The 15,308-nt window shown below is 32.5% G+C and overlaps 1 protein-coding gene across 1 annotated transcript in view; it reads right to left on the bottom strand.

Annotated features, from left to right (window-relative positions):
- Positions 1–15,308, bottom strand: part of LanA (laminin subunit alpha) — a 41,298-nt gene that overhangs the window by 2,328 nt on the left and 23,662 nt on the right. The window contains exons 21-50 of the mRNA XM_088187983.1: positions 15,098–15,250; positions 14,868–15,036; positions 13,414–13,580; positions 12,786–12,942; positions 12,475–12,711; positions 11,964–12,126; positions 11,748–11,892; positions 11,100–11,240; positions 10,215–10,693; positions 9,920–10,148; positions 9,545–9,672; positions 8,367–8,491; positions 8,102–8,275; positions 7,750–8,031; positions 7,451–7,677; positions 7,164–7,328; positions 6,875–7,088; positions 6,684–6,793; positions 6,493–6,614; positions 4,710–4,971; positions 4,480–4,641; positions 4,211–4,407; positions 3,808–4,007; positions 3,409–3,740; positions 3,218–3,351; positions 2,870–3,151; positions 2,593–2,794; positions 2,172–2,498; positions 1,649–1,959; positions 1,328–1,581 (exon numbers count right to left, since the gene is read on the bottom strand). Coding sequence (XP_088044109.1) covers positions 1,328–1,581; positions 1,649–1,959; positions 2,172–2,498; positions 2,593–2,794; positions 2,870–3,151; positions 3,218–3,351; positions 3,409–3,740; positions 3,808–4,007; positions 4,211–4,407; positions 4,480–4,641; positions 4,710–4,971; positions 6,493–6,614; positions 6,684–6,793; positions 6,875–7,088; positions 7,164–7,328; positions 7,451–7,677; positions 7,750–8,031; positions 8,102–8,275; positions 8,367–8,491; positions 9,545–9,672; positions 9,920–10,148; positions 10,215–10,693; positions 11,100–11,240; positions 11,748–11,892; positions 11,964–12,126; positions 12,475–12,711; positions 12,786–12,942; positions 13,414–13,580; positions 14,868–15,036; positions 15,098–15,250 — 6,250 coding nt within the window. The remainder of the gene's footprint in view (positions 1–1,327; positions 1,582–1,648; positions 1,960–2,171; positions 2,499–2,592; positions 2,795–2,869; positions 3,152–3,217; positions 3,352–3,408; positions 3,741–3,807; positions 4,008–4,210; positions 4,408–4,479; positions 4,642–4,709; positions 4,972–6,492; positions 6,615–6,683; positions 6,794–6,874; positions 7,089–7,163; positions 7,329–7,450; positions 7,678–7,749; positions 8,032–8,101; positions 8,276–8,366; positions 8,492–9,544; positions 9,673–9,919; positions 10,149–10,214; positions 10,694–11,099; positions 11,241–11,747; positions 11,893–11,963; positions 12,127–12,474; positions 12,712–12,785; positions 12,943–13,413; positions 13,581–14,867; positions 15,037–15,097; positions 15,251–15,308) is intronic.

A 15,308-nucleotide genomic window follows, 5' to 3' on the forward strand; every position in this document is an offset into this window, starting at 1 on the left:
AACTTTAAATAAAAATAGACCTTGTAAATATCTCGGTTGAATTTGCTAGCCAGCCTGATCCGCCACTTTATTTCAAAATAGTGACTAATTAAAAAATCGTAGATTTGTTAGAAAAAATTTAGAGAAAAATGTAAGAAAAAAAATGTGAGAAAAGAATATTACCAGATCTCTTTCAAAATTTAGTACATCTCTTATAATTATTATTCAGCCAGAATATTCATAATGTGTACATATTATAATACATTTAATTAATATAATTTTAATATTTCCCCGTTTTAATGACATAAGTACTTGTTGAACACATTTTTAAACTTTAAATAAATGCTGATTTTTACAATTATGAATTGGTTTTTGAGTAACATCAATAGGGACATCATTATTTCTAGTAAATATAAACCGTATTTGAAAATATAAATTAAAAAAGTTTATGTTTTTGTAGCTTGTCATTTAAATGGCTCTAGAAAATTTTAATCATGTCACATTTTGAATTATAAAATTCCGACTGAAATGTTTTAATTTACACATTTGTTTTTTTTCTCACAAATATGAATTTTTACCTAATCCTCATAATTAGGCAGAAGTTGAAAAGATGCCCATTATTATATTTTAATAATATAGAGAATCTACATTATTATTTTGGCAGCACTGAAAGAACATCTCAAGGTTTTTAGAGGCTGGCAACCCAAAATGAGTTAGGCCGCGCGTGTATTTGACAGTTGCAACAATATGAAAAGTGGTACGAATATAGAGTGAAGAAATATGTAGAGGCGGCGATGCATGTTAAAAAATAGTGCAGTGAAAAATCTAATAATCTGATTTCGTAGTCAGTCACGTGGTCGCAAGTGTTGTCTCGGCGCATTCGACGAACTTCATAAAATATGGCTTCCTGTTCTGTATATTCGTGTGAAAACAATACAAAACAGCAGAGGAAATACAATTTATCATTTCACATGTTTCATTCTACAATTATTTGTATTATCTTAAGAATTAGTTATTAAAAGTAACGCATGTAAAACACTTCATTCTCCACGTGTCAACTAGGGTTGCTAATTCCACACTTCGTATTTATATTTAATTAAATATAAATGAAGAAAATAATACTTCATTAGTCAATATTTTTGTTCCACAGTAAGGTTATTTATATTATGCATATTTTTTTGGATTTTCTTGAGAACCTGAATTGCGAAAAATATGACTAGAAAATATTTTACGTCCTTCATGGAAATTATCAGTTCGGACCACATTAGTCCAGATTGTTTTTTTGTTATAAAAGGTAAATATAAAGGGTTAGGATTTAGGTTAAATGTTATATTTAAATTTCTTTTACCATTTACTGGTAGTATAATCTTGGATTTGTCAGTAAGGAGACCGCCAGCCGAACACTTATGTAGCTTTTCACTGTATTTATCTATGGTGGTAGCGAAATTTACAAGTACTCCATTCATTATGGTGTCGCCGAAGCACCCGGTAAACGTCTTCGAAGTAACCGGTCCCCCAGGTAGATTCATGTAATCGGAAGGTATTCCACCAATGAACAAGTTACCATACATGAAATATAATTTTGGAGGAGAAGAGTCAGTGCTAAAAGTGTTAATAAAGTGTGATTTAATTAAACCGACATAGTATATATATTTATGTTTGTATATACCTCTTATAATCATAATCGTCTACAATGATTCTCAACGATTCACTGTCGTGTATTGTGGTAGCAATGTGCCACTGATCGTCGTTATAAGTATATTCAGTGTGCAATTCTTCTTTTTGACTCTTGGCTACCAATTTTCCATTCAACATTGACAGAGATATTGCAGCCGTATTCTTATCGGTGGCATAAAACAAGAGGCCCTCGCTTGCGCTAGTTTTAAATTTGATTGTGATATTGAAATTGTTAGAAACAGACACGTTCGATCGCTGTATGTATCCGCCGGAGTCTTTTTCTATTTCCACCAAAGTAGTCACCTATAAAATGTATTATACATTTATATGCTATATAAGTAGATGAAAACTATCAGATATACTAAAAATAAAGAACATTTTTAGAAGTAGAAGAAGAAAAGTTGGTTTATAAAAGATAGTTAAATCAAACATATACCCATTTTATGAGCTAAATGTGATTTTTTAAATATTTTTACATCAAATAAGTAATTATGACTTGAATTAACGATACACACCTTTGTTGGACAACCTGGTTTTACACCACTCGTTGCCAAATTTGTGGTCAAATTTACTTGATTTCCTGATAGAGTAAGATTATCGATGCACCCGTCGAAACCCTGATTTATGACATCGTCGTAGTTATGTTTGTTCGGATATCCTCCGATGTATATGTGACCAGTCATTTGAAGAATCTCTCCGTCTTTTGCGGTGTCTTCATTAGTTTCATTGTCGATTTTCAAAATCCCAATATTTTTAGATCTGGTCACGCTTAAGTTGTGCCATTTGCCATCATTGTAGCGTTCAAGAGTGCCTATTGTGCACAGATCCTCACCCAGACGGAACTGGAATAAAATTTAATATTTCAGTTGAATCATATAGAAACAATGTTGTTAAGATTAGCTCATATATTATAATTATACTAATCTAACATCTGACCTGTAAGAAAACTTGACCGTTGTTTCTCATTTCGATAGATAAGAACGATTTGTTCTTTCCCATCAAGAACAACAGACCGTCTCTCGATGTCGTTTTGAAGCTCAACTCGATGAATGAGTGCTCTTTTAATCTGTAGTAATCCTTTGTCTGCAATATCACATATCCCTTGCCATTGAAACTATATCCAGTATTACCGTCATCTCTGAAAAATTAAGCAAATATATTAGTATATGAACGCGTTTTACATATATTGTAATAAATTGTTTGAACTAAATACCTTTGAGCTAACTCGTTGTTTCCCCTTGCTTCTATAAAATTCCACAGACTTACTGGCGTTTCGCCGATAACTAACCCTTCGATTTTCCCTTCAAACGATGAAAATTTCAAATTTGGCTGAATTTTGTTTCCGTAATTTGGATATCCACCAACATATAACTTGGATTGATCCTTGTTGAGATGGAATATCATATCTTCTCCTTGCAACTTATGCTCCTTCGTATAAATTTTACTTCCTTTACTGGTATCTTCTTGGATAGAGAATTTAACATTGTTTCCATACCTATTTTTTAATAATGAACATTAATAAAACTAATAAAAGTCACATAAAAGTAATAAACAAATATACCTGTCGACTATAACTTGATACCATTTATCGTCGGAAACTGTTTTATTATCAAGAACGATCGTTTCAGTTCCATTTCCAATGTCGATAGCTAGTACTGGATATCCATTTTCAATTTCCAACGCCATAAAGTCGTCCTATATAATATATTAATATTGTGCGATTTTAAATGTCTTTTTAAATTAAAAACTTACCCTTCGAGTCCTCCTTAATTTTGTGCCGACAAAGTTACCCAAATACACGAGGAAACCGTTATCTTTAACGGTTTTGAAATAAGCCGACACTTTAGTGATAACTCCCAATTCATCCAAATCGTCAGGTAACGGTAATTGTAAAGTATTGTGATCATCGAATTTTACGCCGAGAGACACCTGATCAACTATTCCTTTAGCATTGGCGATCTGATTTTGCAAATCTTCTTTACTCCTTTGCAGTGCCTCTAGCTTACTTTCCAAAGAAGAACCTTTTTCTTTTGTATTTTCAAGGGGCGACGATATATTTGGATAATTATTATTCCAAGTCTCGACTACAATTTAAAATAATATTTATTATTTATTATTATATATTTAATGGTATTTGGTATAATTTCTTACTCTGTTGATTTATAAGATTTTTATTTTTGTCGATGATTTTCGAGTTGCCTGATATTATCATTGTTTTATTCTTAACGTCTGTAGTATCGTATTTTTTGGCAGTTTGCAATGCCTCTTTTGTCTTTTTGAGAGCATTGTCGGATGTTATGTTGGCATTTAATAACTTTGGAATGAAGCTTTCCGAATAATTATCCACTTTTCTATTGATACAAAAAAATCGTTAATAATAACTCATGTAACATAGAATTGAAGCAAACTAATAATGATTTTCATTATAAAACTGCAGCTTACAATAGCTGCAATAAAACTGTATGTGTATTGCACATACATACATGGCTAATTTTTATTCCTAAATTTGCAACATATGGTTCTCTATACTTATGTAATAATGTAAAAAAATTACTTCATAATTTCATCGAATTCTCCGTTCTTTTCATATATTTTTTCCTTTACTTTATCATATCGGCTTTTGGTATCATTTAAATCATCTTTTGAGTAATCCATCGATTTAATATCATCGAGAGCATTCTTCGATTGATCGTGTATTGAGTCACTGACAGACTTTACTTTGGTAGAATTAGATTTTATGCCTGCATCCATCTGAATTTATTTATTTATTTAATCTTACTACTTTAAATATTTAAATTAGTTACAAGTAAAAAATATAATTACCAATTTTGTTATATTATTTTCAGCGTCAACTGCTGCATTTATATTGTCATTGGCGAGATTTATTTCTTCCACTATGCGGGTATACGCAGATGCTGCTGTTACGGCATTTTCCGTTTTGCTATCACGATTCTCGCTATCCAGATTTTTCATTCTCTTCTTGGACTAAATATAAAATGGTTAAATTTAATGATAATTAAATAAAAAATGGTTTAGCGTTTAAAAAATAATACCTCATTGATAATATTCTCGGTGTGATTTTTGGCAGCAGACACTAGGTTGTTTATAATCAAGGGTTCCTTAGAAGTTTGATTCAATTGGTCTCTTATCATAAACACCTCATTAGACTCAACGGTTATGTTGTTAATTTCATATTTGGTACTGTTCAAAAGCAATATGGCATTCTTCAAATTTTCGCCAGCATTCAGAAGATTGTTTCTACTGTTTTCTTGTTCTTTTTTTATCTTGTCGTCTTTAGAATTCGCCTCGGATTTGCTATTGTAAAAATATAATAAACATGTTATTATTACACAATATTGGGAGCAAAACAGGATATTTCTAAGTAGCTCCTAAAACTGTTTTTTCTTTATTTTTCAAGATGAAATCGTTGTATTTTATATAAGAATTGGGTTCGTAAAGGCTGATTTACATGCTGCCAGTTGGAAGTTGACTGGCATTCCAGTCCACTGGCACCTTACCGTTTACACAGTGCCAGCAACTGAAAGAATTATTGTTGCGAAAAAGCGCCACTCACCTTGCGCCAGTACGGTAATGTGGTGGAAAGGGGTGCTGGCGTGCCAGTAAAACAAAAATATTTGTACTGCTGGCGTGCCAGTGGCGCACTGGCTTCTCCAGTGACTGGCGTTAAGCGTTTGCACAGTGCTAGTCGCTGGCATCCAGTGACGCAACCTTGACTGGCACCGTGTAAATCAGCCTTAACTGAAAGGTGTGACTTTTGTCGCCTGCTAGACGCCGAAAGAGATATTTGATATGACCAGGTATTATTTTATATGACCAAGGGAGAGAAGAGCCATTAGTCTTTAGCTCCATTTGTGAATGACTCCATTGGGATATCTCAAAGAGTTCACATAGGACGCCGCCTTAGCAGAATGCCTAAAAATCCAACAGCGTTAAATCGCATGATCTTGGAGGCCAGTTGACGGCACCAAAATAATCATGCAACTATAGCGCTTATCGTTTTCAAAAAAGTAAGGCCCAATGACGCCGCCTAACTACAATACGAACCAGAGTCACTTTTTGTGAATGTAATGGTCTTTCCTCGCCCCATATGCGGCAATTTTGCTTATTAACATACACAGAGAAGTAGAAATGTGCATCATCAGAGAAGATTTTCTTTTAAAAATCAGCATTAACTTCCTGCTGCTCTAACACCCAATCTCCGTAATTTTTTCGCTGTCCGTGGTCTTTATGCTTCAGCTCTTGTGCTATCTGAATTATATACGGTTGTAAGTGCAAGTTCGGATGTAAAATGCGCCAAAGGGAAACATGAGAAGCCCAAAAGATGTGAACGTCGACGAATTAATAATTCCGGGTCTTAGGCTACATTTTCACTTACAGTAGCAATATTCTCGGCCGAACAGGCGCTACCATGATGCACTGACCTTACCCTATCTCCTGCGCTACGTTGCGAATTGTTAAGTAAGAGTATGAAATTGACCATAATTTTCTCGTAAATTCAGATTCACAGTTCGTATAGAATTGTTATTTCTGTAGAACAATTTTAACTAGTTGAGCGGTGATTAAACGATTCATTTCGTAATATGTTGTTGCAAATTAACGTTTGCCACTTTGAACACGTGTGATTATTGACAGCTGTCTGATTTACAGTGCTGCCAACATAGGAAACTCGAATTGGATCAGCCTGTACAAGTAATTATTGTTTTATTGTTAGGTTTTGGCTTAAATGGATGTTCAAACGCTACATTGTAAGTAGATAAATAGGTATACTTTCTATCTCAACCTTAAAAGTATGTCAACTTTAATTATGATACTTACATGTTTTTTAAATTTAGTTCGGAGCTCTTATCGATAGTATTTTCTAAGTTATCATTAATTTTCTGCAAATCGTCGAGTTGCTTTCCAAATTCGTTAAGCCTCATTTGCGATTCGTTGAAAATCTATAAAATTTAAATTCATCGCATTTAAAAAAGATTAAATATAACGAGAGAAAATTAGAACTGAATTACCTTATTGTGCTCATTGACAGGTTTGATGAATTTTTTTATTTTCTCCATTATTTTGTTGGCATTTTCGTGATAATTATTTACAGTATTGAGTTCATTATCAAAGTTTTTGGCTTTAAAATAATAATTAATAAATACATAAATACTTGTATATGTATATTAATATATACAATTGAAATTCAGTTTTATCAAACCTCTTAAATCAGATAATATTTGCCTAGCTTCGGAAATTGCATTGTCAACTTTTGGAGCTTCACTAATCTCAAAGTTTTCAGCCAACTGTTCAATCTTTTCGACAGTAATTTTAGCCTTTTCTACTCCTTGTATAACTTGAGCTTTGAAAATTTCCGAATCGTTAACAAGCTTTTTAGCGTCACTGTTAATTTTTTCCGGGTCTGAATAATCCATCTGGCGAAAAGAAAAAACTTAAATTATAAAATCTCTGAAACTTTGAAATGGCATATCTTACTATGGAGCACTCACCTTCTTTTCTAGTAGGCTAGTTTCATTTTCTAAATTTTTAACAGCTTGTGCTCTCATATTCATTTTAATATTGCTTGGAAGATTATCAACTTGTTTCTCCCATTTAGCCGCTTCATCATCGAAATGTACTAGACGCTGTCTTGTGAAAAATCCGGAAGCCTTATTCTGTAAATAATATATGAGAGTAAACGTAGATTTAAATATAACTACTACAAAGCAATAAATATTCCTTCACTAATTTTAGTATTATTTTAGAGATATTAGTATCCATGGTTTAAAATAACTACCTCAAAATCGTCCATTATTGGATCAATAATATTTTTTAGATCGTTGTTTGAATCGAGGAGATTGTGTATGCATGAGCTGCATTTTAAGCATCCGCTGTCTGGTATTAAGATATTTCTAAATGGACAACTATCGCATTTATCACCAATCACACCTGGTAAGCATTCACACTGGCCAGTGTTTGGATTACAGCCGAATCCTCGCGAATATCCTGTATTGCATCCACAAGCTGAAATATAAATACACAATGTTAGTAGACCACTTCTTATTAAATCAATTTTTTCATTAAAAAAATACTTACTAATACAACCATCCTCGGTGAAATTCCAAAAACCAGTCGCACATCTATCGCAGTTCTTTCCTGTCACTCCTGGCTTGCATTTACAGTGGCCGGTTAAGTCATCACATTGTGTCGACAGCGAAGCCACCGAACAGTTGCAAACGGTGCAACCGGTTCCAGAGTCGAATCCCCAATGGTCTGTTTCACATCTGTCGCATTTTTCGCTAACAACACCCGGTTTGCATACACAAGTTCCATTGTAATTATTGCATCTGTCCATACCGGTCTGGTCACACATGCACACTAACATATATAATTATATAAATAAATTATGACCGCAAAAGCGAAAATCAACATGATTCAAAGGACAAACCTTGGCAATCTTTTAGTTGTATAGCATCGCCGAAAAAGCCTGGCCGGCAAAGATTACAAGCTTGTCCAAAAGTATTGTTCATACATTTCAAACACTGTCCAGTTAAAGTGTCACAAGCGGCTGGATCCGTTGGGTTTATGTTACCAGAACACTGGCATGGTTTACAATAGTCACCTTAAAATTGAATGATCAATTTTTAGTTAAATGAGTATTAAATGCAAGAATTAATAAATGTTTATCATTAAAAATATAATTATTTATTTACCTATGTCTCTGGGCCTTCCGTAAAAACCTGGAGCACAATATTCACACTGAGGTCCGCCATATTGAGAGTGGCAGTTACAAGATATTTCGTCCCCTTCTGGGCTAAATTCACAGCTAGTTGCGAAGCTAATATGAAAGAAATGGTTGGTTCATAAGTTGCTTTTACATTTAAAAATAATAACTCCTTATATTTATAATGTATGATCTAGACCTAAATATGTCACCATGAAATAGGTGTGCATGATTTTAAAATATCTCGATTCAAGAGCAGATTGAGGAAGAAGGTTTGTTGTTTGTTTGTTATAACGCTACTGAGAAATTGATTGTGAAAGTGACACATTTAATCAAACATCGCTCAAACGCAGTGAACATCGATAAATCCCATGAATAAATTCAAGCAATTTTCAACTTAAAATAAAAATTTAAAAAAAGTAAAAGTTATTCCCAGAATCACGTTGATTTATCCTTTCGAGCAATTTAAATTCCTAACTTGCCTTGCTTTTGCAATGACAATAAATAAAAACAGTATATGGCCATTACAAATCTTGTTATGGCCAAACAGTGGGCTACGCGGCTGTCACTGGAGTTCGCGAACGTCGTCCCGGTCTCGAGCGTCTCCCCGTTGTCAGCCGAAACAAATTGTTTATTGGATTGTCATATCAAAATTAAAATAGTTAAATTATTTTATATATATATATAATAAATAGATAGTAATATAAATATATTAATCCTTAAGATCACCATGTCAACAACTAAGAAAGCAAGATTATACAATTAAGAATGGATTTTTAAGTATGGAGTTATTGAAACAGACAATAAAAGCATCTATCTCATATGCAAAGAAAGTATTACTGTTCGTAGTTACAACGTAAAGCGACATTTTGAAACGATGTATAAAAATCTTATTTCATTGAAAGAAGCAAAGAAGAAAGAATATTTTTCACAACAATTAAAGCAATATAAATCCCAAACAAGTATTTTTAAATTTTTTTAGTGCCTAAAAACAACATCACATGTGTTAGCTTTCAACTATCGCATTGTATTGCAGGACGTAAATATATTGGTAAAGTTCGTTAGAAATTAAAATAAAATTCTAATTTAAAAAATGAATGTAAATTTTTTTTACTAGTGTATAATATATGCAGAAATCTATAAAAATATAAAAAATACTTTACTAACTTGTTAGTTTCCGTCGGTAGAGGACATGCGCAAATTAAACAATCATTGGGAGATTTCTGTGTAGCATTTCCATGAAAGCCTGTTATACATTTGTCACAATGATCTCCGTAAGTGTTGTGTTGACAATTCTAGAATGATAATATACACATTTATATAAATATATTTATACCAGGGGCGGGCGGTGAAATACTTTTTCTCTCGATCGCTCGCGTGTTAAGTGACGAGAGAATGAGAGATAAGGGCATGCGAACTGCATGCTCTTATCTTTCACTCACTCTCGTCACTTAACTTCGGCAAGAGATACTAAATATAATCAAGCGCTTTCATCTCTTAAAGCTAAGTATTATATATAATTATATGAGTTAATATATTTACTATGCAAATTCCTGTATTGACATCACACGTTACTGCATGATTATTGCACTGGCAAGGCACACAGTAACCACCATGTGGTCCTGAAGATATTCTGTAAAAACCATCAGCACATTCTTCACATGAGTTGCCCTTATAATTTTCGGGACATTCGCATTTTTCAATTGCATAAGTCGGTTCGCTGTCTTTATTCCAAATTTCGACTCCAGTATCTACGCTGATGTTCACTAACCTGAAATTATAAATAAATTATGTACAATGTTGCTAATTCATAACTTTCAATCCCTGAAAAAATTACTTGGTCATCACTCCTGATTCCCAATAGGACGCTCTGATGTAAAGTCCTTGTAAGTCTTCCAAAACGGTCATCAGAAGCTCTCTGGTAGCCGGCAGGTGGTTATCAGTGAAAAATTCACTCTCAGTCAGCGTTAAAGAGTTCTTCCAGTAAGTGTCACCTGGCGGTTGTTCGATTCCAGCGTGAATCAACCACGTGTTGGCACCGTACAGAATGACATCGCCATGACTGATTGCGTTTCTAGTTCCGAGCGTCGTGTAATATATGCTGTAGTTCAACATGCCGCCATAGATGGCGAGCTTATTACCCAAGTATTCGTTAGAAGCTGAAAAGTAAGCGATGACCTTGCTGTCCACATCGTCAGGAATATTCGCTACCAACGTATTACTGCCTTTTACTTCGAGTTCTTGTTCGAACTTCTGTACTGTTACATTGTGTGAGATTATTATGTTGTACAAAGACCAATTATTGATGTCGTTTATCTGAAATAACACATATAAATATATAATTATGTCCAAAAGCATTTAATTTTTAAGAATATTGATAACTTTATTCATGGTTTGCATTTTTAAAAATATATTATACTATACATATGTTTTACAAGTAAATAAGATGTGTTAGAAGTTTTGAGACTAAATACATCGCGAATTATAACTTGACAATGAAATATAATAGTCTGAATACAGTACAATTTTTTGTACATGGTCCAGCTTTCAGATTTTGTAGGCGAATGTATTAGAATAAACACTTGTGATCCGAAACACTTATTAATAATTATGTTTTAATATGAATTTTCCCTAATTTATTTTAAGCAGATACTTAATTTTCTATTCAGCTCATTAATTATATTATGTAAGTAGATTGATTAAATTATTTTGTTTTACGAACCGTGCTCCAATATAGATTGGCACTATTACAGCTTGTAGTTTTTCCGAAACAGAAACATTTCGTGCATCCAGCGTCGTTATCTGCTCGCATGTTAAACGTTCCTTCCTTACACGTATTGCAAGCGTTTCCATCAACATTTGCCTTAAAATATACATTCATGTGTATTATACTAGTAACTATAGAATATAAATATATTATAAATTAATAGCCATTTTAACTGACAATTATTTTATTAATGTTATGTTTTAAACATCTATATTATAATGGATAAAATTAATTGATTGATTTGCTTTTGGATTGCCCTATATAATCATCAAATCTATGTCCAATAGAGCATTTGTAGTATATTTTAAAAGATAAACTAGTAACAATTTCAAATTCAAAGTTAAACTAAAGGAAAAATTGTAGATGTAGTGAGAAAATTGTTTCCATCCATCATCTCTAAGTATGCTAAAAAGATTGCAGCAGCTAATAAAACAAAGGGAGAGTCTGATGATCGTTAAAAATACGCTTTAAATAAATTATTATGAACCTTGTTCCTTTTTTTGCTACTCCATTATTTTGGATAAGGCTGTATACAAAAAGTTGTTGGTCATAGCATATAATTAAGTACGTAGGAATCTTAAAAGAAAATGTTTTAAATTATACCTTGCAGAAACATCGAGCGTCGTTTTGATCGCAAATTTCATCAGTAGTTCCCTTATTGCTACAATCGCAGGGATCACAGTCCGGGAATGAGAAATAACCAGGCACGCACTGGTCGCACGTTCGTCCAACAACGTTCGGTTTGCATCTGTAATATTTTTGAAAGCCTCAGTTTTTGTCAGTTGAACATACAATGAATAAAAATGTAAGTTTACTCACGAGCAACTGCCGTTCAATAAGTCACATTGAAGTTGTTCATTTAAAACTCCCAGTTTATCACAGTTGCAGTTTTCGCAGCCGATTATGGCGTCAAAACCATAAGTGTAAGGCTCACATTTGTCGCATTTTTCACCATATACTCTCGTCGGACATATACACTCACCTAGTATAAAAAATATGTTTAATATAATAAAATTTCATAAAAAATCAATATGTGTAATTATTTAGGGTTATATTTATTCCTCAGAACTTTTCAATATATATTATACAATAAAAATATTATGGTCGAAAATAACATAAAAAAATTCAATCTACGATGTGCAGATGACACTGCGTTTATCATCATATCTTCCATCAAACTAAAAGAGCTACTGAAATGAAGATTATCAATATTTTTGAAATTTTAAACATTAATCAAAGAGAATTCTCTAGTACTTCACACACAATGTGGAGGTAAAGAGGCAACATGAAGAAGTTGAATGATTTGTACATAATACTAAAATAATTTTACCAGTTTCTTCTTCGCAGCGAGCAGAAAACGGACAGTTGCAAGGTAGACAGTCAGGGAAACCGTAGTATCCATTCTCACATGATTCGCATCTTCTTCCGATTACATGTGGCTTACAATCACATTGACCGCCGAATTTATTGCACTCAAATGATAGGGATCCAAAGCCGTTGCAACTACAGGATGCCGCACCGTTGTTGTAATCAGAAGTAAGTGAGAATACAGATTCTCTACAGAAACCTGAAATGAATACAATAAGATACTTACTTGAACAAATCACGTCAATAATATTATTCCGTATCTAAGTTTATCACCGTTATCTGTTACATTGATGTAAAAATGGTCGTTTCCGCACGATGCTATGAATTCGCGAGTTTGATCCATTCTATTCTCTTCTAGTAAAGAATTTTCATATTGACTTGCTGGAACTACTAATATGGAAGATATCCAAACTGCGTTGGGGCTGGACTTCTGGAAAAAAAATACACATACGTTTAGATTTGTTCATTCATAATTAAGAATCGCAGTAGCAAAATTTTAATGATGTACAAAATATATAGTTTGATTTTAATCTCATATCGCTTTTTAGATTGTCTCAAATTGTAGTAGTGTCATTTATTTGAAGCTGACAGTAAAAATATTTGTATTTCAAGTTTGCGATATCTTTTGCCATCCAATAATCGCGCCATTTAAAAATAACATTAATATTTCGCACTGCTTTCTTACTATAAATACATTATACAAGTTGGCCTAAAATATTTGTAATGCCTGTATCTCATTAATCGTTAATGCTACAGAAAAAAACGAATTTTTATTTTTCATGTTCATAACAACATTGTGTCTTTCTAAAAAAATACAGTTAATAATAAGCTTTTTCATGAGATATCGTCATTTAAGATTTAGTTGTTTTTTGGCCACTCTGTACGTCAATCATTTACTTACTAATATTGTCAACATGAAGTTTTCTGTCAACATGAATTGATTGCTGCCATCTGACGATCGAATTATGGATCTGCATCCCGAACTTGATGGACAATGCTTGATCGGCAAGCTGGCTTCATGATTTATTATCATATCTTCGTTTTCGATTGATACATCCAAGTTGTGCTCTAAAATTAAAATACATTAAAAATAACTTTTATGATCTATTACAATTTTAGTCCAAATAGAAAATCATATAAACGCACGCAGCATTTTCTTTAAAGCATGTTAAATTAAAAATAAATATAAAAACATCTTATTCAATTTACTAAATATATGTGCCTCATTATAGTCAGCAAACTATCCCTAATTAGTGATAAAATTTACTGTAAAAAATATAAAATTAAAATAAAAAATGCAGTTTTGAAAGTAAAACAATAGATGATTTTTACATATTTAATTTTAATTCTAAGAATACCAAATACAAGATGCACATAGGTGTGTATCGCATGAAGTTAGTCGCAACTGTTATAATAAGTATTTAATTATTTTTAAAGCTTAGTAAAGTGACGTAGAACTTGTGCAACGGCTTTTAGCTTGTTATTATTGACATTTATAGATTATTTATTTGTAGATGTTTCTACATTTGTAAAATTTGACGAAATTTGAGGACACGATAACTTCCATAATTTTTATCTTATCTACATGAAACTATGTATTTCTAAAAATAGATCTTGTTAATATCTCGGCTAAGTTTGTTAGCCAGCCTGACCGCCATCTTGTTTCAAAATGGCAGCTATTCAAAACATACCAGGGGAAAAAAGTAAGACTTCAAAAACGTTTTAGAATTAAAATAAAAATTTAAAATATATTTTTTGTCATTTACGTATGTGGGATATAACGAAATTTAAGGACACGGTGACTGACGTAGTTTTAATCATATTGACATAAAACTTGTTATAAAAATATATCTTTATTGGCCAGCCTGATCCACCATCTTGTTTCTAAATTGTAGTTAATCAATTGTTTTTACATATTTACTACATTCAGAAATCTACCTAATTCTGGTTAATATATAATACAGCAATACTTGCGTCCGGTTTATAAATACTGAGGATAAAATTAACGAATATGAAAAAAATATTATTTTTAATTGATCTCTATTGATTTTTTTAACCCTGTGGTTACTGAGCCTTTTGAAACTATCATCTAAATATCGATGTATTATATAAAATAATGGTGGATTTGGAAATTCTTGGCAAAGTAACAAATGCTTATATATCTGATTTCAGCAACTAAAGGGTTAACATGTTAGATACGGTTGTATTATAAACTTTAAATGTACATACATTTGTGAAAGAATAACACGCCATTTATTTAAACACATATACAGAGAAAAAACAACTAATTGATTCAGCAGCAGAATTATATTTACACGCACAGCAATTTAAACGTATATAGTAATTTATTGTTACCTGGAGAATATGGTTGATAATACTGCACTATGAAAACATACGGTCCTGGTAACGGCACTTTGGTTTTCAAAGTGATGGTATCATTTAAGTACATCAATTCCGTGGTGTTATCAAATATGTTTGGCGGCCTAGCTTGTGGTGAGTTATCCTTTTTGGTTTCAAACTCAACCTATTGAAATAATTATTAGAAATGTGCATATTTTAACAAAAAATAAATATGTCATTTAAACCTTCTTAGAATCCGGCACAATAGGGAATTCGCTCTGTATGCATTTTCCGTTCCTTCTAACGCACACTGATTGAGGTCGTAAATAGTCTAAATTCCATTTTTCTTGAGGTATTACCGTGGCGGAAACAATGCCAACGGAGGAATCTGGTTCGCCCTTGAGTTAAACAAAAACATATTACACATTTGTAGCTAAGAAGCATTTTCAGCAATAA

This window comes from Plectrocnemia conspersa, unplaced genomic scaffold (assembly GCF_051122295.1).
Source record: "Plectrocnemia conspersa isolate PC_06_02 unplaced genomic scaffold, ASM5112229v1 ptg000006l, whole genome shotgun sequence".
NCBI lineage: Eukaryota > Metazoa > Arthropoda > Insecta > Trichoptera > Polycentropodidae > Plectrocnemia > Plectrocnemia conspersa.